At 35.3% G+C, this 23949-nt stretch overlaps 3 protein-coding genes, 2 long non-coding RNA genes and 2 pseudogenes across 7 annotated transcripts; 3 read left to right on the top strand and 4 right to left on the bottom strand.

Annotated features, from left to right (window-relative positions):
* The first annotated feature begins 1352 nt into the window (after positions 1 to 1352).
* LOC139779222 (G2/mitotic-specific cyclin-B3-like) lies at positions 1353 to 6744 on the top strand (annotated as a pseudogene).
* Positions 6745 to 11722: 4978 nt separating this feature from the next.
* On the top strand, positions 11723 to 16171 carry LOC139779235 (uncharacterized). Of its 2 annotated transcripts, XR_011719825.1 has the most exons (6): positions 11726 to 11851; positions 12176 to 12319; positions 12576 to 12753; positions 14016 to 14193; positions 14331 to 15273; positions 16037 to 16171. It is a non-coding gene; the product is annotated as an uncharacterized lncRNA (long non-coding RNA). The 2 variants fall into 2 exon arrangements; XR_011719826.1 differs by lacking the exon at positions 16037 to 16171 and having other exon boundaries at positions 11723 to 11851; positions 14331 to 14855.
* LOC139779236 (uncharacterized) lies at positions 12123 to 12629 on the bottom strand. The gene is made up of 2 exons (XR_011719827.1): positions 12434 to 12629; positions 12123 to 12328 (listed from the first exon to the last, which is right to left on the bottom strand). It is a non-coding gene; the product is annotated as an uncharacterized lncRNA (long non-coding RNA).
* LOC139779232 (uncharacterized) lies at positions 15081 to 17359 on the bottom strand. Of its 2 annotated transcripts, XM_071717530.1 has the most exons (4): positions 16324 to 17359; positions 16074 to 16244; positions 15788 to 15985; positions 15081 to 15707 (listed from the first exon to the last, which is right to left on the bottom strand). In XM_071717530.1, exons 1-4 carry the CDS (start codon positions 16345 to 16347, stop codon positions 15081 to 15083), a joined length of 1020 nt encoding a protein of 339 aa, XP_071573631.1. In that variant the 5' UTR covers positions 16348 to 17359. The 2 variants fall into 2 exon arrangements, with proteins under 2 accessions (XP_071573631.1, XP_071573630.1); XM_071717529.1 differs by lacking the exon at positions 16324 to 17359 and having other exon boundaries at positions 16074 to 16289.
* Positions 17360 to 18204: 845 nt separating this feature from the next.
* On the bottom strand, positions 18205 to 19927 carry LOC139779234 (uncharacterized). Its single transcript, XM_071717531.1, has 3 exons — positions 19787 to 19927; positions 19432 to 19722; positions 18205 to 19349 (listed from the first exon to the last, which is right to left on the bottom strand). Exons 1-3 carry the CDS (start codon positions 19871 to 19873, stop codon positions 19155 to 19157), a joined length of 573 nt encoding a protein of 190 aa, XP_071573632.1. The 5' UTR covers positions 19874 to 19927; the 3' UTR covers positions 18205 to 19154.
* Positions 19928 to 21608: 1681 nt separating this feature from the next.
* Positions 21609 to 22488, top strand: LOC139779225 (sentrin-specific protease 1 pseudogene; annotated as a pseudogene).
* Positions 22489 to 22770: 282 nt separating this feature from the next.
* Positions 22771 to 23866, bottom strand: LOC139779241 (uncharacterized). Its single transcript, XM_071717536.1, has one exon. It carries the CDS (start codon positions 23734 to 23736, stop codon positions 22939 to 22941), a length of 798 nt encoding a protein of 265 aa, XP_071573637.1. The 5' UTR covers positions 23737 to 23866; the 3' UTR covers positions 22771 to 22938.
* Positions 23867 to 23949: the final 83 nt, after the last annotated feature.

The raw sequence follows: 23949 nt of genomic DNA, 5'->3' as shown, positions 1-23949 counted from the left end.
AAGTTTAACGATTATCTAATCTAATAATTCGTTTTATATAAAGCACTTCTATTGGATATTGTTAGCTAAAGTTCAGTTAAAGTAAGTTGTGTAATTGAGCCTAAGTGATAAGAAGTGATTTAATGAATATACAAAAAATAAAAGTGCAAAATATAAGTTCTATTAAATATCAAGAGACACGGTAGTGTCTCGCGCCAAGTACACGCGGAGCGAGACCGACCGTGACTCTTTTACGCGACGCGACGAGTTGCGAGTACTCGAGATGTTGAGATCTCGATAACGAGTGAACGGATCAAGTTCTAAGTAGGCTTGATCGATAGCTTGGGGTCGAATTAGGGGGGGGGGGGGTTCTCTTATAATATTCCGCTACGTGCCCTACAAGCGGAGATATTGCGACGCAAAGTCCAAATGTGAAAATTTATTTTTAAGATACTACTTCTACTTCTACGTCGACCGTCTCTCATGCCATGCCATCATTTCATTGGCTGGAGTCGCGTCACTTTCACTTTTTCGACACCAGGGGCGGTGCTAGTATCGCCAGTTTCGATATGCACATATTGTTCGAGATCATGACAATCGCGTGTCAGCGCAAACACGCTTTCGTTAAAATGTAAAGTGAAGTCGCATTTAAGAGATTAATAAAGCAATCGTATAACGATATCGCATCAAGTATAGCATGGATCTTTCCCTTTTTCGCGTTCCTGAACATTCGCGAACATTACAATAACGCTGCCACGGTCAACCAGACGACAAACAAAGTCAAGTAACCGCTCTTACACAAAGGAAAGATCCATGCTGTAAACATAGCAATCGAAAACATGTAACGAGCACTTCGGATCTTCAACCGAAACCGTGACGTAAGCGCGATGACGTTGGCCACCGATGGCCAATCACCCTCCCGAAATCATTTTCAACCAGCCTGGAGGGAGTTTCGACTCGGAGGTAATAAAGGGACCGCCGACGCGTCGCGGGATCGATTTCGCTCGCAGATCACCGCTAGTACACCGCTTTTCTATACCGCTATCGCACTCGCTTGCTTAACTGCTTTTTCGCCTTGTCTCTCGCCGATATCGCCTAGTATCTTTATACGACCGCCTTTGCAAACCGCTTAACGCCGCTTTTCGCGTTGCAACACGCATTCGCTTGCTTGATAGTTTCCGCCGCCGTTGCCGTGCTAAACTCTGTGCGCGCTCACGGCTTCCTTTCTCTAAGGAAACGAACTCTGTACATATATACGTTTGTAAATACACATTTTATTTTTCGGTTACTTGCTGTGTCGTTATTTGTGGTCGTCTTCTACCTCGCGCTATCTCGCGCTACCGCGGGCTCTCGAACACATATGTATACGTGTGTGTACTGCGCGAGTGCAGATAGTGCGTTTAGCGCGCTGTCAGTCAGTTCATCAGTTAACCTATTTCGAGAGACACGGTAGTACGCGCGGAGCGAGACCGACCGTGACTCTTTACGCGACGCGACGATTAATTCAAGGTAATTGTTTTAATAAATTATTATGTAATTATCTCCTATAATTATCTTATTCTATTCTATATATTACTGTTACTTATTTTACTGTTTATACTACGTTTACGTGAGTGTTTACATACAGGTTAACCTATATATTATATATTGACGGCAGGGAGCTGATACTGAGATCAAGGAGCCTGTTCACACGAGGCGTTTCTGCCGCGCGTTAATAACGTTTGCACGAGGTAAGGTGCGACAACGCGCGCATACGCGCGTACGCGAAACGGCAGTAACACCGTAATCGTGCCGGCGATATACTGAATTTGAATTGTTTCGTGCTTATCTGGAGATTTCGTATCCCTACATCGTGTTACCACCGCTGTCGGAAAAGGTTCTCTACGCTTGGCAGAAAGTGACGACTGACACGTTCGATCCCGACTTCGTTGATCGCAGAAGAGCTGGACTCGAGGTACGTTTCCGATTTGCAATTATAAAAGTATCGTGCGATGAATGTTGTACTCAATTATAACCTCAAATGAAGTTGTGCACGTTGCTAGTATTCTGATTATACAATATACATTTTTACTTTGTAGAGGTATTGTTGTGTTTGTGTCGCCTTTTTGAGGCAAGCCGCACATGTAATGGTGTGGATCCAGTAAATGGTAAGGAAAGGCGGATAATGAATGTACACTGCGTCTTCCTTTAGAACACTATATATTGTACGTGTAATACGTGGCACGGTTGCTTGCACAATGCTCTCTGGCGACTCGCGTGTCGCCCGCATCAAGACGTCTGCGCATCGGACTGCGCAGCTAGGCAATGCGCGCTATCTATGGAGGCGCGCGCACATGTGAACGCTCACACAACAGGTATATATATATATATATATATTGACAGCAGAGAGCTGATACCGAGGAGATCAAGGAGCCTGTTCACAGGATGTGTTTCTGCCGCGCGTACATAATATGTTGCACAGCTGATATATATATATATATATATATATTATATATTGACGGCAGGGAGCTGATGCCGAGGAGATCAATCCCGTTTATGCGAAGGAATTATCGTAAGTTATTATTATATCGGTTCAACTTATTTTTTATTCTTTTCCAGTTTTAAGAGTTAGAAAAAGATAAAAATGCTCTCTTTTCATTTCATATATACATACATTTTACATGTCCTCCTTCTCTCTTTTATTCACTTATACTATCTGTTGTACTTCGAAATCACTTATCTCTCTTATCTTCCTTCTTTTTACGTCTCCCTTTCCTTTGATGTTACTTAAAATTTGTAACTTTTCCATTTTTACTGTTGGTAGAATATGCTCCTCAAATTTGACAATTTATTTCTGAAACATTCCGTATTATATTATGCACTATATAAATTAAACTATGTATAATATATATAAACTAATTATATGTATGTTTGTGAATTATAGCAATTAGATAAGGAACTAAAGTTTCGTCATATCTGAAAAATGGCACCACCGAAGGTATTACTCGGACAAAATCGACAAAACCTCACTGCAACTTTGAGGAAAGGAATAACGACCAGAAGTCAAAATTTTTTACAGAGCAATGTATTACGACAACCCAATGTTGGTAGAGACACTCGTGCCAAGCGAAAAGCGGAAGTTTCGCCGTTTAAAGAAAAAACACATAAAAGATGCGCTTTTGCAAACATCACCAATGTATGTGTACTCTACACAATTATTATATCAAAATTTAAATGTATATTTTGATTCAGTCGTAAGATTTAAATGCAATTTTTAGCTCGATTTTTATGTCGACGTCCACTCTTTCCTCATGAAAATCAAACCACTATTTTTTTTATTTATCCCAAACACAGCATTGTAATATTTACATTAATGTTCATTATTTCACATTTGGTAGTAGGCCATTACCACATCGCTGGCAGGGCAGAACCACACATCGAAAAAGATGGTTACTCAAACCAAATCAATTGAAAGTAACGTTGCTTTGCCAGAGAAACCTGCAGACGTTGCTGTATCAAAAATTGTACCGGCAAAAGCAAAACTAGTGTTAAGCCTATTATAAAAAAAGATGATAAAACGGAGACTGCCAACAAAGTTGTAAATAATAGAATGAGTTCAGATTTGGAGAGATCAGAGGATAATTCGTTGTACATCAGTGCTTTAGAAGATATTACATTTTGTTTTACTTTATTCCGTGTATGCAGTACTAATAGACTAAATATATACAGGTTGATGAAAAAACAAATAAGAAAAGGGAGAAATCAGTGGAAAAACAAACGGAGAAAGATGAACAAAGTGAACCATCGTCTTCTGCGAGTGAGGATAAGGTTTCGGTCGCCAGTTTGTTAATCGCCATACCTCTAAGACAATTACCCGAAGGTGTCCAATGGAACTTTGATGTCGACAATTGGCTAGATCCGTACCAGGTGTCACACTATGCGATGGACATCTTCGAGTATCTGAAAGAACGAGAACGCCTATTCCCCATCGGCAATTACATGGATCGGCAAGTATGCCTCTCGCAATGGATGAGAGCGCTACTGGTCGATTGGATGGTCGAGGTGCAGGAGTCGTTTGAGTTGAATCACGAGACCTTATATCTGGCTGTAAAACTGATCGATCTATACCTAACAAAGATGACAGTCGGGAAAGAGACTCTACAATTGCTCGGCGCTGCGAGTCTTTTCATAGCGAGCAAGTTTGACGTAAGTTTTATAATATCTCTGCTACACAAATTTTTGCCTGATTGTGCTCATGTCGAGCAGTAAACCCAATAACAAAAACTTATTCTTAACTTTAACTTTAGGAAAGAATACCACCAATGGTGGAAGTTTTTTATATATGTGACGGCGCTTACACGCAAAGGGAGCTGATCAAAATGGAAATAAGTATTTTAAAAATAGTCAATTTTGACCTGGGAATACCTCTCTCTTACAGATTTTTTTGGCGTTATGCCAGGGTAAGATATTCACAAAGTTAACAATTTATATCGGGTATCCCAGAAATTATTCTGTCCCAGGATTTAAATGAATATATTAGGCATTTTACATTATAGTAGCAATTAGCAAGTGGAAGATTCGTGTTGAATTCTCGTGTTGGAGTCTGAGCAAAAGCGCTTGACATTTTTCTTTTTTAATATGTAAATTTTATGTACTCAACTAAACATGTATAATATTTACTGTAGAAAGAACTACATATATTATTTTTAAAACATCAGGTTGTAGAAGATTAATTACCTTCTTTTGTTGGAGACTAATGTTTTGATTTTTTATTTTATTCTCCAATAAAATATCCGTCTTATTCAAATGGAATCTATATAAACGTATACTAATTCAATCATTACTATCTGAAAATAGTGTGCCAAGGTGTCTATGCCCACGTTAACTCTGGCTCGGTACATACTGGAACATTCTCTGATGGATTATACAATGATCAGGTTTAGCGATAGTAAAATGGCGGCGGCGACGTTGTTACTCGCGTTGCTAATGAAGGACTTGGGAGGATGGAATCCAACATTAGAATACTATAGCGCTTATAAACTTGACGACATAAGAGATATTTGCAATCTTTTAAACCAGAGCTTGCATAGGAAACACGAAGAAGCATTAAAGACTGTCCACAACAAGTACAGCCACAAGTAAGTATTTATTTTTTGCTATGTATTTTTTTATATATTGAACATGTTACACTTTATATATTATACACGTTATAATTTATATATACATATATTGAAACATATTTTCGTGAATAACCAATGTTCATTCGATTTTATTTGTATTCTAGGATTTTCTTTGAAGTAGCAAAGCTGCCCCTAAAAGAGACTTTAGACATATAAATAGAAAGAGTACTGAAGTCACTTATAAGTCAAAAAAAGTGCTCCAAATTCAATATATAAATACAGGCAGATGAATCATCTTGATAACAAGGCATTAGAAATTAAGACTAGTCGCGTATCGAATTGTTGGACAACCTAGACATTAGTTAAGTGATCGTTAGCATGCAAATAGTGGCGCTGCTCTCTAAATTGTATAATGCGTGAAACAAAGGCGTAAAAAACGTAAAAAATCTCGGATGCATGTCAAAAAGTTTTGTCACGAAACTTCATTGAGTTTTTTACGGGTACACTAGATAGTATATTGACTCATTATTTTTACTATTATTATTATTATTATTATTTATATACATATATGACGCAGTAATCTCTATATCATTTTACAGTCTTTGCTATATTTGTATAAGTCATTTTACTAATTCTTTTCCATTTTTTATTAAAAATTTATTTTAGCGCCACGCTTTTGTACCTTGCAAGATGAATTCTCAACTCGAAATTTCATATCGGGTTTTTTCAATAAGCGAGAATAGACTGAAAAGTAATGCACATGTGCTCGATCGAATTGCTCGTAAATGAAAAGAGATGTATGTTTTCAAAATTTAAAGGAAAGAAAAGAATAAAATTTATCTGTTTTTTTTTTTACATGATTGCCTTATAAACCAAATAAATTCTTCCCAGTGAAAAATTTTTTATGCGTAACTCCGTTCGCTTAGCTTCCCCATCGACGGAAGAGTAAGACACCTTTTGAGAGGAGAGATGCAAATCCCACGACGGCAGATTCATCAATCTAAATTGAATGTTTTACATTTGTCGCAGCAGGCTTTATCGTCACATGATTTTGAAGCAATTGGCTTCATATTTACAAAATTTTGTTCCGAGGGTCCACCGTGCCTTGAGTAATAATATCAATTCAACACTCTAAACAATGACTAAATTTTATTAAATTGCGTATATTAAAAAATTTAATTAACATAATATGCTTAACTCTATTTAGACATGTACTTTTTGAGAATCATTGAATATGGCAAATTTTTTGCACATTTATTAAGAGTAATTGAACGAAACACAACATACTGTCCCTATCTTGTGCCTCAAGATAGTTGACCGTGTGCGTTGCTTTTCAGCCTGTCTCCCCGTAATTAATCTTAATCTTTTTTCGATGTCTTTCACGACGAAAGATATTTTAGGATTGTACTGCCGATCGTCGATTGATAATACGAACATGATTACACGAAATAATTGTGCGACAGGTTTCATCACCGGAGATACTGCCATGTAAAGAGGTGTGGCGCGTTAAAATATACATCGTCCGTTAGGCATCGGTATTTATGAGCAGTCGCTTTACTGGTTTATGGGTTCGAACGGTCAACTGCAAAGTTGTAAGCTGTATGGTGGTAAAAAAAACAGTGCGAAACGATAGATCTAGGCACAAATATAATAATATTCACAAGTATTTCGTGATTCATCATATTTCCAGACAACCTTCCGGTTGGTATAAAATCCGTACAAAATTACCTATTTTAAAAAAAGGTAAAAAAGGCGCCAAGTACACGCATAGTAGTGTATATGTATTATGTTGTTACCTCGAAAAAAACAAAGTGGTAGTATTATACCTCCAAATAGCTTTACCCTGTACATACTGTTTATAAAATGCGTAATACTACAAAAAGGCGTGATATCCGTACAAAATTACCTTTCTTAAAAAAAAAGGTAAAGAAAGGCGCCAAGTACACGTATAGTAGTGTATATGTTGTTACCTCGAAAAAAAAGAAAGTGGTAGTATTATACTTCGAAAAAACCTAAGTAACAAGTGGTAGACGTACTCTTTGTATCTCGAAAAATCTCGAAAAAATCTAAGCAGTAGTATCTTTATTTCCAAAAAATTATAACCCAAGTGATACACATCACAAAATTATGTTACCTTATCAAAGAAGAGTCGCGCTTCAAGTGATCTATTACAATTACAAAAAAGAAATGATATCTCTTTAAATTACAGCGCCAATTACAAAGAGAATATATATATTGCCTCAAAAAATAATTGTTACACTACTTTGAAAAATCTTTACATGGTGTCAATTAGAAAAAGAATGTATGATAACAATTTTATAAGATTAAAAAATTTTATTTAAATTTAACAAGGGAATACAAGATATTTAAATACAAAGTTTACATGTGTATTTTCTAGTGGTCACAAAGAATTACAGAGAAACAGTACAAAATAAAAATATTTTATTAAAATATTTAATCCAACGAGGGAATACACGGTTATGATAGCTGTCAAAAAAAAGGCATGTTAAGTCGATAGTCGAATTTATTGTTGCCGCTTTTCCGCGATGCTGATTGGTTTTCTCGCTGCGCTTACTTCATTTGCAGCTGTCATCGTATATTTTGACAGTTGTGTGTATCAAGAAATTAATAGTGTAATAGTAATAGCATAATGTTAAAGCTAAATAGCGCGCGCGAAGCGCGCGTCTGTGGTGCTAGTTTAAATATAAAGTTTATATATGTATTTTTCAATAGAATAAAAGATTTAATCACAAAGAATTACAGAGGTAACAGTACAAAATAAAAATATTTTATTAAAATACATGAATTTTTCTTGTAAAAAAACTTGGCGCTGCTAGACCTCGAAATTTTAAATAAATAAGGACAACAATAAATAAAAATAATTCAGAGAAGAATGCTACGGGAGTAACAAAATGATTATCAGCGTGGTGTGTATGTGCGAGCGAGTGATATGGGTGTGCGTGACGACGGCGAATAATGCGGCTTATAATTAAGTATAGGATAAGTTTATTTATTTATTTAAAATTTCGAGGTCTAGCAGCGCCAAGTTTTTTTACAAGAAAAATTTATGTATTTTAATAAAATATTTTTATTTTGTACTGTTACCTCTGTAATTCTTTGTGATTAAATCTTTTATTCTATTGAAAAATACATATATAAACTTTGTATTTAAATACCTTGTATTCCCTCGTTGGATTAAATATTTTAATAAAATATTTTTATTTTGTACTGTTCCTCTGTAATTCTTTGTGACCACTAGAAAATACACATGTAAACTTTGTATTTAAATATCTTGTATTCCCTTGTTAAATTTAAATAAAATTTTTTAATCTTATAAAATTGTTATCATACATTCTTTTTCTAATTGACACCATGTAAAGATTTTTCAAAGTAGTGCAACAATTATTTTTTGAGGCAATATATATATTCTCTTTGTAATTGGCGCTGTAATTTAAAGAGATATCATTTCTTTTTTGTAATTGTAATAGATCACTTGAAGCGCGACTCTTCTTTGATAAGGTAACATAATTTTGTGATGTGTATCACTTGGGTTATAATTTTTTGGAAATAATAAGTTTTTACTGCGATTAAGACTATGCAAAAAAGAATGCTTTAAATATTAATAGTTTATTTACTAATGAATGTATAGTATGACATATACTTATGACTTATTAACGATGTTAAAATGTTAATAAAGTTATGTAAACATTTGAGTATACAAAAATAAAAGTTCAAACTATAAGTTTTGATTAAGTATAAATTTTTATTAAGATATTTCTGCGAAATTACATGAAAAAAGAAATACTATAAATATTGACGGTTATTAATACATATATATATATATATATATATATATTAGGGTGATTCAAAAAAACCTTCTTTTTTTATTTTTCGCGATACACCCCAAAATATCAAAGCTTACCTAAAAAAAGAATTTTCCGTAAAAGGGGAGCAAAATCGAACAAGTTTTAGAGGTCGCTACCAGCGATTTTCAATATTTTCGATTAAAAAATCGGTTTTTTTTTCAAATATTCAAAATTGCATAACTTTTCGAGTTTTAATGATAGAGGCATGAAATTTTCAGGGAATCTTCGTCAATTCATGTAGTTTATGAATATTGAGTTAAAAAATTTATTTTCTGAAACAATTTTTTTACGTTTCTTTTGTTTATAATAAAAAAATAATTGTCTATAACTAATAGGCGCCAGCGATCTGGGACTTGGTTTTGATTTTAAATTACATCTAGGTAATCCAAAAACACATTTCAATAATCAAATGCTTGAACATCTTCCCTAGGGAGGGAGAGTAGTTACTTTCGGGGCGAAAATAGCGTTTTTCAGACTCGTGTGATTTGCCGCCCGAGCCGAAGGCGAGGGCGGCAAACTTCACACTCGTCTGAAAAACGTTATTTTCACCCATTGGTGCACACGATATTTTTCACAATATCTTTATCACAATATACTATTTTTTGTCAATTGGGAAAATTATTGTGTTTGCATACATATCAACTTTACAAGTAAGTACACATCTTACATATTATTTTTGAGATACTTAGAATCGAAATCAAAAACATAACCACAATCGTACATATTTTTCTATTGTAAATAGTTACATTCCACATTTACAATGAGTCTTAGCAATTAGACAATGAATGCCATAATTATATACTGCAGGATTTACATATTTATTAATTATAGGTCTACTTTTTGTGTTGTTTCTTTTGTTGTTCTTTGTTTTGTTTTTTTCTGTCGTTTTACAAGGAAATCTTTCTCAAATATAAATATTCTTCATTGTTTGAGTGTATAAACAATGAAGAATATTTATATTTGAGAAAGATTTCCTTGTAAAACGACAGAAAAAAACGAAACAAAGAACAACAAAAGAAACAACACAAAAAGTAGACCTATAATTAATAAATATGTAAATGCTGCAGTATATAATTATGGCATTCATTGTCTAATTGCTAAGACTCATTGTAAATGTGGAATGTAACTATTTACAATGGAAAAATATGTACGATTGTGGTTATGTTTTTGATTTCGATTCTAAGTATCTCAAAAATAATATGTAAGATGTGTACTTACTTGTAAAGTTGATATGTATGCAAACACAATAATTTTCCCAATTGACAAAAAATAGTATATTGTGATAAAGATATTGTGAAAAATATCGTGTGCACCAATGGGTGAAAATAACGTTTTTCAGACGAGTGTGAAGTTTGCCGCCCTCGCCTTCGGCTCGGGCGGCAAATCACACGAGTCTGAAAAACGCTATTTTCGCCCCGAAAGTAACTACTCTCCCTCCCTAGGGAAGATGTTCAAGCATTTGATTATTGAAATGTGTTTTTGGATTACCTAGATGTAATTTAAAATCAAAACCAAGTCCCAGATCGCTGGCGCCTATTAGTTATAGACAATTATTTTTTTATTATAAACAAAAGAAACGTAAAAAAATTGTTTCAGAAAATAAATTTTTTAACTCAATATTCATAAACTACATGAATTGACGAAGATTCCCTGAAAATTTCATGCCTCTATCATTAAAACTCGAAAAGTTATGCAATTTTGAATATTTGAAAAAAAAACCGATTTTTTAATCGAAAATATTGAAAATCGCTGGTAGCGACCTCTAAAACTTGTTCGATTTTGCTCCCCTTTTACGGAAAATTCTTTTTTTAGGTAAGCTTTGATATTTTGGGGTGTATCGCGAAAAATAAAAAAAGAAGGTTTTTTTGAATCACCCTAATATATATATATATATATATATATATATATATATATAGTTTAACATATATTTAATTATTAAAGGTGATGAAGTTTTAGAAAAATATAAACATTTATGAGTATACAGGAAAAGTACAAAGTATACGAGTATACAGTAAACGTACAAAGTATGAATATACAGTAAAAGTATAAGTTCTTATTAAGTCTTAAGTTTCTGTAATTAACACTATAATATATAAGTACTAAATTAATATACTATGCTTTTAAATGAATATTATATCTATATGTATGAATATATTAATATTTACACACACATGCACACGCACACAGGTACGCATGCACGCACACACATACACAAACACACACGCACACACACTTTTATGCATAAAAACAGATTAATTTTTTCTTTAAAAATTATTATTTGTAATTATTTCCATTAATCTGTTTTTTTTATATTTCCTTCCTCTTTTAATTCATTACTAACAGCAAGCGGTTCTATTTCGTGTAGCATATCAGGTATAATGACAGGGATTTCGATAGCATCATTGTTTAATAAACAAAAGTTGTGTAATACACAACAACTAACTATATAATATGGAATTAAATCCGTTCGTGTCATTGGGAACTTATCCAATAAATAACGCCTTCGTTCCTTTAGTAATCCAATTGCACTTTCTGCAGTTATTCGAGCAGATGACAAATAATTATTAAATTCTTTTTGTCTTCTGGTTAAATGACCATTATCATAAAATGGTACCATGACATTTTTTTGTATAGTATACGCTGCGTCACCTAATAAATGACTGTCTTCAGGGAAATATTCTGAGTGCAATATCGTTGTACAGTCGTTCACGGAAAGGTTGCAACACTTTTTTTTGATGATTTTTGGAACGCGCAGAAATTTTGAGATCGCGATCCACCATCTCTGTATACACGTAGTGAACGGTTATGATAGCTGTCAAAGTGAACTATACAAGGTGGAGGTTCACGAAATGTATCTTGTGCGCCGCGGAAAATCTTAAGATATCAACTGGATACTGTAATATCGGGGTTAGTATAAAAGAATAAGCTAAATAGACAATTTTATTTTATAAATTAATTTTTATTTTCAAGACATGTGTAAGATTAAAAATTAATGTAATATAAACATATTAATATAATTATTTATAATAATTATATTAATTATTATAATAATTATATTAATTATATTAATTATTTATAATAATATAATTATATTAATATATTGTGTTATATGTTATATTAATTTTAATTACATAATTAATTACATAATTAATTACATAATTAATAACATTAAAATTAATTAATAACATATTAATTTTAATACATAATATTAATACATAATTAATATAACAGTAAAATTAACCGGTGTCTGGATTAATGTTCGGCAAGCAGAGGACATCAGTCGATTGAAGAAGCTGCCGTGGAAGACGTGGATGCTGAGACTGCGAAACCACATCAATGCTTCAAAGCCAATCCTTCTCGTCAAATAACGATGAAGTAATCTTTCTAAAAAATTACAATTATAAAAATTAATTACTTGCAAATTCAGTTTTAGTACAAAATCATTATTTTATTATAATTATATTAAGTTGAGGAGATAGATTTACTTACATAAAATTGCCAGATCGCTGATTACTATTGACTGTTCAGTAAGAACAGATCAATCGCAATCTGTTGTCCGCTGCAATCCAGAGCGAATCTCTTGTAGAAATTCGTTGTGGGATTAAGATGTGCATGTCTTTGTTCACTCTAGTACTGGGATCTTCTCTCGGCTGCAGGGCCCCTGGACCGATATTAGGCAGGCATGTTTGGAAAACGGCGATACGCCCTCGAGTGGTAGAGAGGAGTTTGTGAACAGCTTGATGACCGGCACCAAGGGCGTTGTTATTATCAAGAGTGCCACAGAACTTGATGGGCAGCTAGGCGAGAAGGTCACGGAATCGGCAGGCCCATAGATATTTCAGATGACTTTTGCCTTGTGCCGTGTTCATTCAAGATTTTCATTCCTTCATTCGTTCATTTATTAACGAGAGTTGTTCACGTTAAAATCATTCAATGTCAAACATATTATTCATTTATTCATACATCATCTTGGTGAAAAAACTTCTCATATTTTCTCAGAAATTTTGCAAGAATTGAAACTTATAAAAAATTCTGAAGAAGTATATGATATTTCTCAGATACTTTCAGAAATAATTGAAGATTTTTAGAATATTTCAATATCCGTATATATGAAAATTTCTGATAAATTGCACAGATTTTCTCATATTTATTCAAGTTTCTACAAGGATATATTAGCGAAAAATATTTTATTCTTATTTTGTCTGAGTTTTTCAATTTGTATAAAAAATCTGAAAATTTCTAAGTATTCTAAAAAAATCTAAAAATTTTTATAGAAATTTTGATTAATAATGTGAAAAATTCTGGTATTTTTTCACCAAGGCATCCATGGAAAGTATTAATACCGTGTGACACTTCCATGATTCTCTATTACTGCATTTAATCTTTGGGGCATAGATAAATTTTAAAATAACTCAGGCCTTGCGCGGAAACCTTCCCATACGTTGAGAACATGTTGCGCCAATGCCTCGCGTCTACGTGGAAATTGGGGATTCCATATTTTCTGAGTAGCTTGTTCCTCTCGTTTTTCATAATGTTACACGCTCAGATTCATCCGTCGAAAATACCTTCTCATTCGAGAAAATGGTATTTGTCCATTCATGCTCCCATGCCAAATGCTGCAAGGCAAAAGCCATCCGTCGTTCTTTGTGGCGTTCGATTAATTGTTTATATGGAGCCGGTTTATATCGATTATATCTCTGTTCCCGCTCTCTGCGCCGCACGGTTTGCGCTATCGCATATTAGGAGCCTATCTCATAATAGGGGACTTTCCTCTACATTGCAAAGAAGTACGGTATACAAATTAGTGCGACAATTTAAAATAGACGGCCATATAAATTCTCAGCCAATAACAAGGCGTCCACGATGCACTACCGTCGAGGAAGATCAACAACTTTTAAATTTAGTTCAGAAAACCGGATTCCGCTCAGCGCAGCAAACGGTAGCGGAAGTTGGTTTGAATTGTTGCGCGCTAACCGTGCGACGCAGATGGCGGGAACAGAGATACAATCGATATAAATCGGCTCAATCAAGAAGACTAGAGACCAGGAGACCGAACTCCTTAAAATTTCAGTGGTGGGGGTGAGTCAAAATGTGGTCTGGCGGTGTTCGCAGTATGGTCGCCGGCCAATTCATGAACTACGGCGTGCTGGATTTCCGGTGCAAGATGGTGCAAGAGCTTCGTGCAACATAACCAAGAACATCAGCTTGGCATCTTGGCAGATGTAAACACTGAATTTAATTTTGATGTCGTAAGTATTAATAAATAATATATGATACTTAGGAACGACGAAGTTCACATAGGAAACTTTTTTTTGATAAAACAAGTGATAAAAAAAATACGATATTCTGTGTTGTGAAATATAATTAATTGAATTTTTTTGCATAGGGCACTGAGTCTGGAAAAGTAATTGATGCAACCATGGGCGAATATCGAGAAAAAATTGAGGAAAGATTCGTAAAAGCAGGTTGCGAAATACACGGCGACTACAGGATTGCAAAGACATGCAAAAATTGTCTATTTCAATATCTACGAAAGAATGCAAAACTCATTCAGTTGCCACATGAAAGTTGGGGATTTGTTGCGCAAGATCACCGCATAATATTTGCTAAAGCAGAGAATGATTATACTATAAAATTAAATATGATCATTGATTCGAACATGAACGGAGAGATATATTTTAAACAAAACCATATAAAGTGGCTAATACCTGAGCCAGAATCAGTGAGAGATATTGTTGAAAGTTTGAATTGTATTGATAAACTCTTGGTTTTTCAAAGCACATACATTTTTTTAATGAAATTGATAATAGCTTCCTCGGAACAGCTAAATTGTACATAAAAATGTTTATTGATATTGGATGTGTAAAATGCAATGTAATTTTTTTTAAATAAAATTATGGTTTTTCCTTTATATTTATCTCCATATTTTTACATAACTTTAAATATATATTATAACTTTAATAACATAACTTTTATTCAGTCTTTTTTTTATCGAACACTCGTTTTTATTTTTTTGCAGATTTTCCACCAAGTTTCGATTGTTTTCGATGTTTTTGCATCTCCACTTTCTTCTCATCATATATTTTATTGTAAGTTTTACTGAGAATATGTGCTCTGCTTAATGTATAATAGTGAATCACCCGTTTGTCAACGCTCCCTTATGTTCTTGACATCCAATGAACGGGAAACTCTCGAGGAGGATATTCTCTGCTATGCGCTGGAAAGAATAACAATTCAGCTCCTCGGCACCAATTGTCTTGAGAATTGCTCTTTCAATAGCGATCAAGAGATTGAATAAAGCGTCCGACGGGAACTTTAAATAGCCGTTGGTGAGTAACTTTATTCTCCTGTCTCTCTCACAATTCCCTTCACTCTTACTCGCCGACGAAAGACACTCTGAGCAAGACGTCCAATCTTTTATTTTGTTAGCAATAAACCCAGAGAAGTATGCTTGGGCGTACTCATTTGCGCTCCATACATTATAATCGTGAGCATCTCTTAAATCATATTCTCTGGGGTGATTTTCCCCTCGTTCGATGATTTTTTCCAAAGTGTTCTTCCATTCTAGTTGATTTGTTTTTGCTTTTAAATCAACATCCTTAGAATCAAGCAGTGTCTGAAACATCTCAATTCCTTCGACGTTCGATCCTTTCGGTGGTTTAACAAGTGAATAAAAGCTCATCAATCTATATATTTGAATAAACAGCAGAGGATCCGGGTGATCACTTGACCCACTGGCATCGCGGTACATACCGAACATACCCTGAAAAAAGAAATACTGAAGCATTCTATTGAAAATTTAGTTTAGTTGTGATAACGTCAATAATTTTCAGAGTTGCTTACCTCTAAAGCATCTTGATTGAGACGTGAAGTCATCAGGTACTCGAATCCACAATTTTCTGTCAAATACATCATGACTTCAATTGTGCTTTTCAAAGTCAATTTAAATCCCTGATATGTCCCAGGAGATAAGAATTTCCAATCATTTTCCAAAGCTTTGTTGTGCCATTCCTCCAAATACTCTTGAAAGTCACTTATAGCCTGTATGGGGAAATTGTAAATAAAGATAGTTTTTTCTATTTTTATTTTCAGATCGAGATCGAAATTGAACAATAAAAGTATCACATACCTTAGAACTTTCGCTATCCGGTTTTAATGCTCCAATAGGACAGCGAGAGGTCATTGCCACAATAACTTCGTTAACTCGCTTGATAAATGCTATGGTCGATCCGGAATCTTTCAGTCTTTCATCTTTTTCTTTGTATAGATCCATTACAACAGCAACTTCCAGTGAGAATACCTTAGAAGAAAATTCATATTCTATATTAGTATTTTTAAACATCATATTGGAAATCAGAGGTTGTAGTCTGAAGGTTTACCTGAAAGGCCATAGCAACATTCATTTTTTGATAAAACTTTGGATTGAGGTGATGGTGGGTCAATTTGTGGGCATTTTTCAATCCGAAACTTTTTTTTTCTCCATCAACATCTAAAACTGCCTCAAAATGTCTTTTTCTCACAATACCATCAGGAGTCTAAAAATAAGTCATCTACATTATTTAAAAAACAATGAGAATAGTTAGTTAACTTATTATGAAAATAATAAAATTGGAAATTACCCATATCGCAGCTATAGACATAATGAGGTTTCTCAAAAGCTTAATTAAATGCGAAAAGTCGGAGCAAAAGAACAACTTTCGTAATGGTGAATCGACATCGACTGAGCAAGGATGCCTGCAACAACTATTTGATCCTTCGCAACCGAACAACTTCCACATGGAACGATTCCATGAGGCTCCGTCTGTTGTCACGACATCGACATGAAAGCCTGCATTTTCCATCAAAATAATGCACTCTAATATTAATTTATTCAGAACCCTGCTGTTGGCACATCCTTTACTCAAGAATGCTCCCAATATCTGAACCCATTTGCCGCGAAACGGTTGAAAAAGAAAAACTAAGGCGTGATTACCGCGTTGATTTGTTTGATCTTCGGGCGTATATTTGCCCAAGTCTGTAAATCCTTTAAACAACATATCTTTTCGATCAAAATTAACACCTTCGCTCAGTTGCATCTCATCCAGCACCAATGTACCTCCCTGGTAAAAATTACCGTTAGAAACAGTTAGAAACAGATAGAATTTCTGATGGTATGTAACGGAATCCTATCCGCTGTAACTGCAAGCTTGTCTAGCTCTATCCGTTTCTGTAAGCAGCACTATTGTATCTGCAAATACAGACAGAAAATGTAACGACGTATAACTGTATCTAATGGAAATCTATCGGCATACAGCATCTATAAGCTTTTGCAATAGAAAAACTTGTCTGTTTCTGTCCGCATTCTGTACGCATCAGATGCTGACGGTATCTATCCGTAATTGCGGATACCGCATCCATCTGCATCTGTACGCAATGTCGACCTATAGGAATTTGTCTGCAACTACGGATACGAATCCTGTATGTTTCTATCCGCAGTCTGCACGCATCAGATGCTGATGGTATCTATCCGTAATTGCGGATACCGCATTCATCTGCATCTGTACGCAATGTCGACCTATAGGAATTTGTCTGCAACTACAGATACGAATCCTGTATGTTTCTGTCCGCATTCTGTACGCATCAAATGCTGACGGTATCTATCCGTAATTGCGGATACCGCATCCATCTGCATCTTCGCGACGACGCCGCTAGGCGGCGCATGATGGAAAGCGTTTCTCACATTTAAAATACAACCAGCCATAATATATAAGCAAGCGTTCTGTCAGGCGACAACCAAAAAAATTACAGTGTCGTAACTAAAGGAATCCCTTCTCCTGGCGTTTAAAGGTAGAATCTACCTGATAACTACAAACCTCCCACAATGTACATGTATTTGCAGTAATAAGAAATGAATAAAATGCATTTGCAGTTAGAAACGGATAGAGCGGGCAAATCATAATTGCATGCAAATGCAGATAGATATCCTGCCTGGTTTTGCAATCAGATGCGGATAGACATTCAAAATTGGCTACGTATAAAAACGGATAGGATTCATAATTCGTCTGCGCATAGGTTCAGATAGAAGTTCCGTTCCGTTAGGAATCAGTTAGATGCAGTTAGCCTTCCTCACCGTATTTGCGTACACAGTCTTATAGAATCTGCAACACTTTTCATCTGCTTCTATCCGTAATTGCAGGGAAAGAAACGCATAGTAAAACAGTCAGAAACGGATAGAATGCACGTTCTATCCGTTTCTAACGGTAATTTTTACCAGGGCTGTTAGAATAAATAGAAAAATTGGTAACGGATAACAGATACATATATTAGGAAAAAAATCATACATGTAAAGTTTCAAGCAAACCTCGTCTATCTTCCGGTTTCATGGCTGCAGCCTTCATCCGTAAAAGCTCGAAAGTTGATGAGCAGAAACCGTACGAAGCCTTCAGGTTCTTCAAGTACTTAGTCAGGGTATCGATCGTCGGCAGTTGAAGAATTTGGTGTTTCCGCAAGTGCTCATATGCTTTGCGACTCTTAATACGAATCAGTAGACACTCTGTATATCGTATTCCATTGGGACCCTTACATTTTGCAGCAGCCAAGCAAGCTCTTATAGCTGCTTGCTGCACTTGCGGCTGATTTTTAATGACATCTTCAACCGTTTTGTCAGATAGTGCAGCACAACGAGAATGCAGTTCCTCAATATTTTCTTCTTTTTTTTTAATCTGTAATTTGAAATATAATCTAAACATTATAAAGAAATAAGAACTTATTGATATTTTAATCGCATGGTTATATACTTACGTAGTTTCTCATGCGACTGTTTTGTTGTTTCAAATTTCTTATTATTTTTTTTATTTTGTATTGTTTTATATTAAACCGTCTCGCTCTTTTTCTTTCATTACGATTTTTGATTTTACGTCGTACTTCGCATGAGCCGCATCTCTGACTGTTCAGGTTTGACGTTAATTTAACAAAACCAGGGGTACAAGGAGTGTCATGATCGGATTCACTACATACATGACTTTTGCTGACAGTTCTCATGGCAACCAAAAGATCTTGAAAACAATGAACTTTGTCCACTATATTTAACTTGACAACTTCATCCCCAAGTCGGACCTGAAAATGAAAATTTATCAATTATACTTGTAAAATATTACCAAAGTTAATACAATTTTATTTTATTATGGATCAGATATAAAAATTACCTCTAAGTTCATGTCCTTTCTTACTATTAATGTTTTTGTTGTATATTTCTCAAAATCACCGTAGTAAAAAAAATGATGCCGTCAGGTAATAACCTTATTCCCCATTTAATTATCTCGCTGGATTGCTCTGGAGCTTCAAAGTCTCTTTTCAGTGCCTCGATGGTGTATTCTATTGCTTCGCTACCTTGGATAGGTAGTATGTCTTCAAACGGAGTAGAAACCTGAAAATTTCCATTTTTTTGTAGAGAATAATTTATCTCAAATATATTTTCAAAGCATAATTTATAACGATTTTCAACTTACACATAAACTTTCGTCTCCTGCATCCATGGACTCTTCTTCAAAATTATCTTGATGGACATCGAAAATACATGGTACACTACCTTGATTCAATTTAAATTTTTCACGTGGTATTTCGTTTATTGTTCCATCTTTCAAGACAGTTCGAAAAGTCCGCTCAACATCGTTGTCCTTGAAATGTTTATCGCAAATACGTAAATATTTTCGAGTAGCGTTTCCCTTACTCAAAAACGGAGAAATCTTATCTATCCAGATTTGATTTTCATGAGAATCCTGAAAAGTGAAAAAATCAAACTGATTGTATGTTCTTGAGAAAATGATTGTTATTCATTTTTATTTCATAATCAAATACACTTACCTTCGGAAATCCAAATAGCGTCCTTTTATTCGAATCCAAATTGGGACATTTACTCTCACAATTCACAATGCAACACACTTTAGACATGATTTCACTTTGTTTTAAACGGTTTGCAACAAACAAGAAGACTAGAGAACAAACAACGTAAAGATTCGAACTTATCCAGCACGTAGCGTAGTTCATGAATTGGCCGGCGACCATACTGCGAACAGCGCCGGACCACATTTTGACTTACCCCCACCACTGGAGTTCGGTCTCCTGGTCTCTAGTCTTCTTGAGCTCAATATAAACAATTAACCGAACGCCACAAAGAACAACGGATGGCTTTTACCTTGCAGCATTTGGCATGGGAGCATGAATGGACAAATACCATTTTCTCGAATGAGAAGGTATTTTCGACGGATAAATCTGAGCCTGTAACATTATGGAAAACGAGAGGAACAAGCTACTCAGAAAATATGGAATCCTCAATTTCCACGTAGACGCGAGGCATTGGCGCAACATGTTCTCAACGTATGGGAAGGTTTCCGCGCAAGGCCTGAGTTATTCTGAAATTTAGTTGCATCTATGCCCCAAAGATTAAATGCAGTAATAGAGAATCATGTCACACGGTATTAATACTATGTGGCCTTCCATGGATGTCCTGGTGAAAAAATATCAAAATTTTTCACATTATTAAACAGAATTTTTATAAAAATTTTCAGATTTTTTTTTGAATACTCAGAGAAATTTTCAGATTTTTTATACGAATTGAAAAACTCAGACAAAATAAAAATAAAATATTTTTCGCAAATATATCCTTGTAGAAATCTGAATAAATATGAGAAAATCTGTGCAATTTATCAGAAATTTTCACATATACGGATATTGAAATATTCTAAAAATCTTCATCTAATTAATTCTGAAAGTATCTGAGAAATATCATATACCTCTTCAGAATTTTTCATAAGTCCCAATTCTTGCAAAATTTCTGAGAAAATATGAGAGATTTTCTGAGAAATTTTTTCACCAAGGTGATGTATGAATAAATGAATGATATGTTTGACATTGAATGATTGTAACGTGAACTCTCGTTAATGAATGGAATGAATAAACGAATGAAGGAATGAATCTTGAATGAACACGGCACAAGGTAAAAATCATCCGAAATATCTTTGGGCCTGCCGATTCCGCGACCTTCTCGCCTAGCTGCCTATCAAGTTGTGTGGCACTCTTGATGATAACAACGCCCTTGGTGTCGGTCTTCAAGCTGCTCACAAACTCCTCTCCACCACCCGAGGACGTATCGCCGTTTTCGAAACATGCCTGCCTAATATCGGTCCAGGGGCCCTGCAGCCGAGAGAAGATCCCAGTACTAGAGTGAACAAAGACGTGCACATCTTAATCCCACAACAAATTTCTACAAGAGATTCGTTCTGGATTGCAGCGGACAACAGATTGCGATTGATCTGTTCTTACTGAACAATCAATAGTAATCAGCGATCTGGCAATTTTATGTATAGCCCAGTCAAATGGGCTGAAATTTTGGCCACTCAAGGAAATAATACTAACTCCGCTGAAACCAGCGTAGAAGTGTGTCTTTTGGGGCTGTAATGAAGATACTAAAAGCCCACCCCCGTACCATTGTCGTAGCAAAAAGGGGGGTGCAAAAAAGGTCCCAAAAATTGGTTTTTTGCCAATAACTCAAAAAGTATCGCAATTACTTAGTAGATGATTTTTGGAACGCGCAGTAATTTTGAGTACGCGAGACAAAGGAAGAAATGCAAAACAAATAAAAAATGATCTTTCAAGATTCAGTTGGAGCGAGAGAGAGAGAGAGCAAAGGGTATATAACGAGGGATGCATCAAGCTACAGTAGTATGATTTGAGAGCTTAAACACCTCGGTGATACATCTGTGCATTGATTGAGACATTTAAAATCTGTGTGCAGCGATCGAAACAGTTAAAATCTGTGCGGAGCGATCGAAACAGTTAACAATCTATGGTGCAGCGATTCATCTGTGCAACAGTTCATCTGGTAAATTTGCAAATTATTATTTAAAATTATTGGAATGTGTTGTGGTATAATTTTTGACATATTTTTTGTCAAAGGTTTTTGACAAAATCGCAGTATGGAGATGGTGGTGGAAGGCTTCGGTCTGAAGCTCACGCAAAAGGATCTTCACACGCTGGTCGATTTAAATTGGCTCAACGACGAAGTGATTAACTTTTATATGAATCTGCTGATCGCCAGAGGTATATCTTCGAACAAATATCCGAAAGTACATGCGATGAACACGTTCTTTTACCCAAAACTTCTGTCGAGCGGTCACTCGTCTCTGAAGCGATGGACCAAGAAGGTGGACATCTTTGCGCAGGATCTCATTATTATCCCAATACATTTGAACGTGCACTGGTGTATGTCAATAGTAGATTTCCGCGATAAAACAATTGTTTATTACGACAGTATGGGCAGTGAAAATCCGAAATGTCTGGCTGCGCTAAAACTATATTTACAAGATGAGAGTCTTGACAAAAAGAAACAACCTTATGATATGAGTGATTGGACATTTTATTCCGCCAAGAATATTCCGCAACAGACGAACGGCAGCGATTGTGGTGTATTCTCTTGCATGTTCGCCGAATACGTCTGTGCAAGCAGGAAGATAACGTTCACGCACGATGACATGCCGTACTTTAGGAACAAAATGTTAGGGAAGTAATAAATGGAAATATTATATAAAAAAATTTTTATTGAATAAATGTTTATAATATAAAAAATATATGTGATTAATATTGTATAAAAATTTTTTTATTGAATAAATGTTTTATAATATAAAATATAAAATATATACGTGATTAATATTCCTTCCATTATACATATACGTACATACATATATACATACATACATTCATACTAGTACATTACATTACATTACATTACATTACATTACATTACATTACATTACATTACATTACATTACATATTATATTACGTTACATACATATGTTGTGTTATACTACTACTACGTACATTACATACATATATTCATATGTATATACGTACATACATTTTATTACATATATTGCATACATTACATACATACATACATACATATTATACATACATACATATATATTATACATACATATATACATACATACATGAATCTTCACTGTTCCTTATCATATAAAGGTATGCGATAATGTCCCCAAGGCAATGTATCTGTCGAATCCGGCACGATATATCGCTTATCGTCGTAAGGACTCAGAGCGATTTTCGTCTCACTGATAGTGTACACTTCGTGCATTTTCGATCGTATGCACGACTGCGGTCGAGTCATTTCGATCTCATCGTTCAGACACCGCGTGTAGTCGTCGAACGTAATGGTGCGCGCGATAACGTTGCTTTTGACACCTTTAGCTTTTTTACAGTCTTTTTTGCCATCGACTCGCAAGGCATACATTTTCGCCCTAAGTCCAACGAATTCGGTCATGATCGCGCCGTTGTTTTCGTCCTTCATCAGGCCCGGCACTTTTTTATTCACGAGAGGTATACCGTAAGCGTTATCTACCGCGTAATCACTCGTGTCGAACCTGGCTATATCACGTTTCATCGTCTCGTACGCGTCGTCGCACTCGATATGATAAATCAAACTGTCCGTGTCGGTATACATGATTCTACACGAGTCGTGGTACAGGGGAGACATGTACTCGTGGTGAAATTCGTATAGGCATACCTTCGACAAGTCGAGGATGCACATGCCGACGTAGATCGGTTTGTCGAATTTCACCTCGAGTTTGCGCATTTCGACGGCTACCAGATTTTCCGAAAACACGCTCCTGCTGTGGAAATTCGGTCGCGCGATCATTGCCTCCGCGCCGTATCGTCCGTCCCACTTCGTCAGTAACTTTACATCGACGTGATTGCGTACATTCTCCATCGTTTTCCCGAAAACTGCGTTATTCATTAATTTATATAAATTTTTTTCGAACTCATTTTTGGCCTGTGTTCTAAATTCTGTATTGAGTTCGATGTAAGCGCGGAGCCACGCAGATTGAACGAATTGTAATACGCGATGTATTTTTGTGACGCGAAGACCGTGGCGCGTGCACTGCTGTAGATTGCGATAATGAATAACGTAACGCTCTTTATCGTTCACCGTGGCGAGCGAGTTTTGTCC

The sequence above is a fragment of the Temnothorax nylanderi genome, unplaced genomic scaffold (assembly GCF_030848795.1).
Source record: "Temnothorax nylanderi isolate EJ_2023f unplaced genomic scaffold, tnyl_v1.0 TNYL_tig0215_pilon, whole genome shotgun sequence".
Taxonomy (NCBI): Eukaryota; Metazoa; Arthropoda; class Insecta; order Hymenoptera; family Formicidae; genus Temnothorax; species Temnothorax nylanderi.
This window is presented reverse-complemented; position numbering and strand designations above follow the sequence as displayed.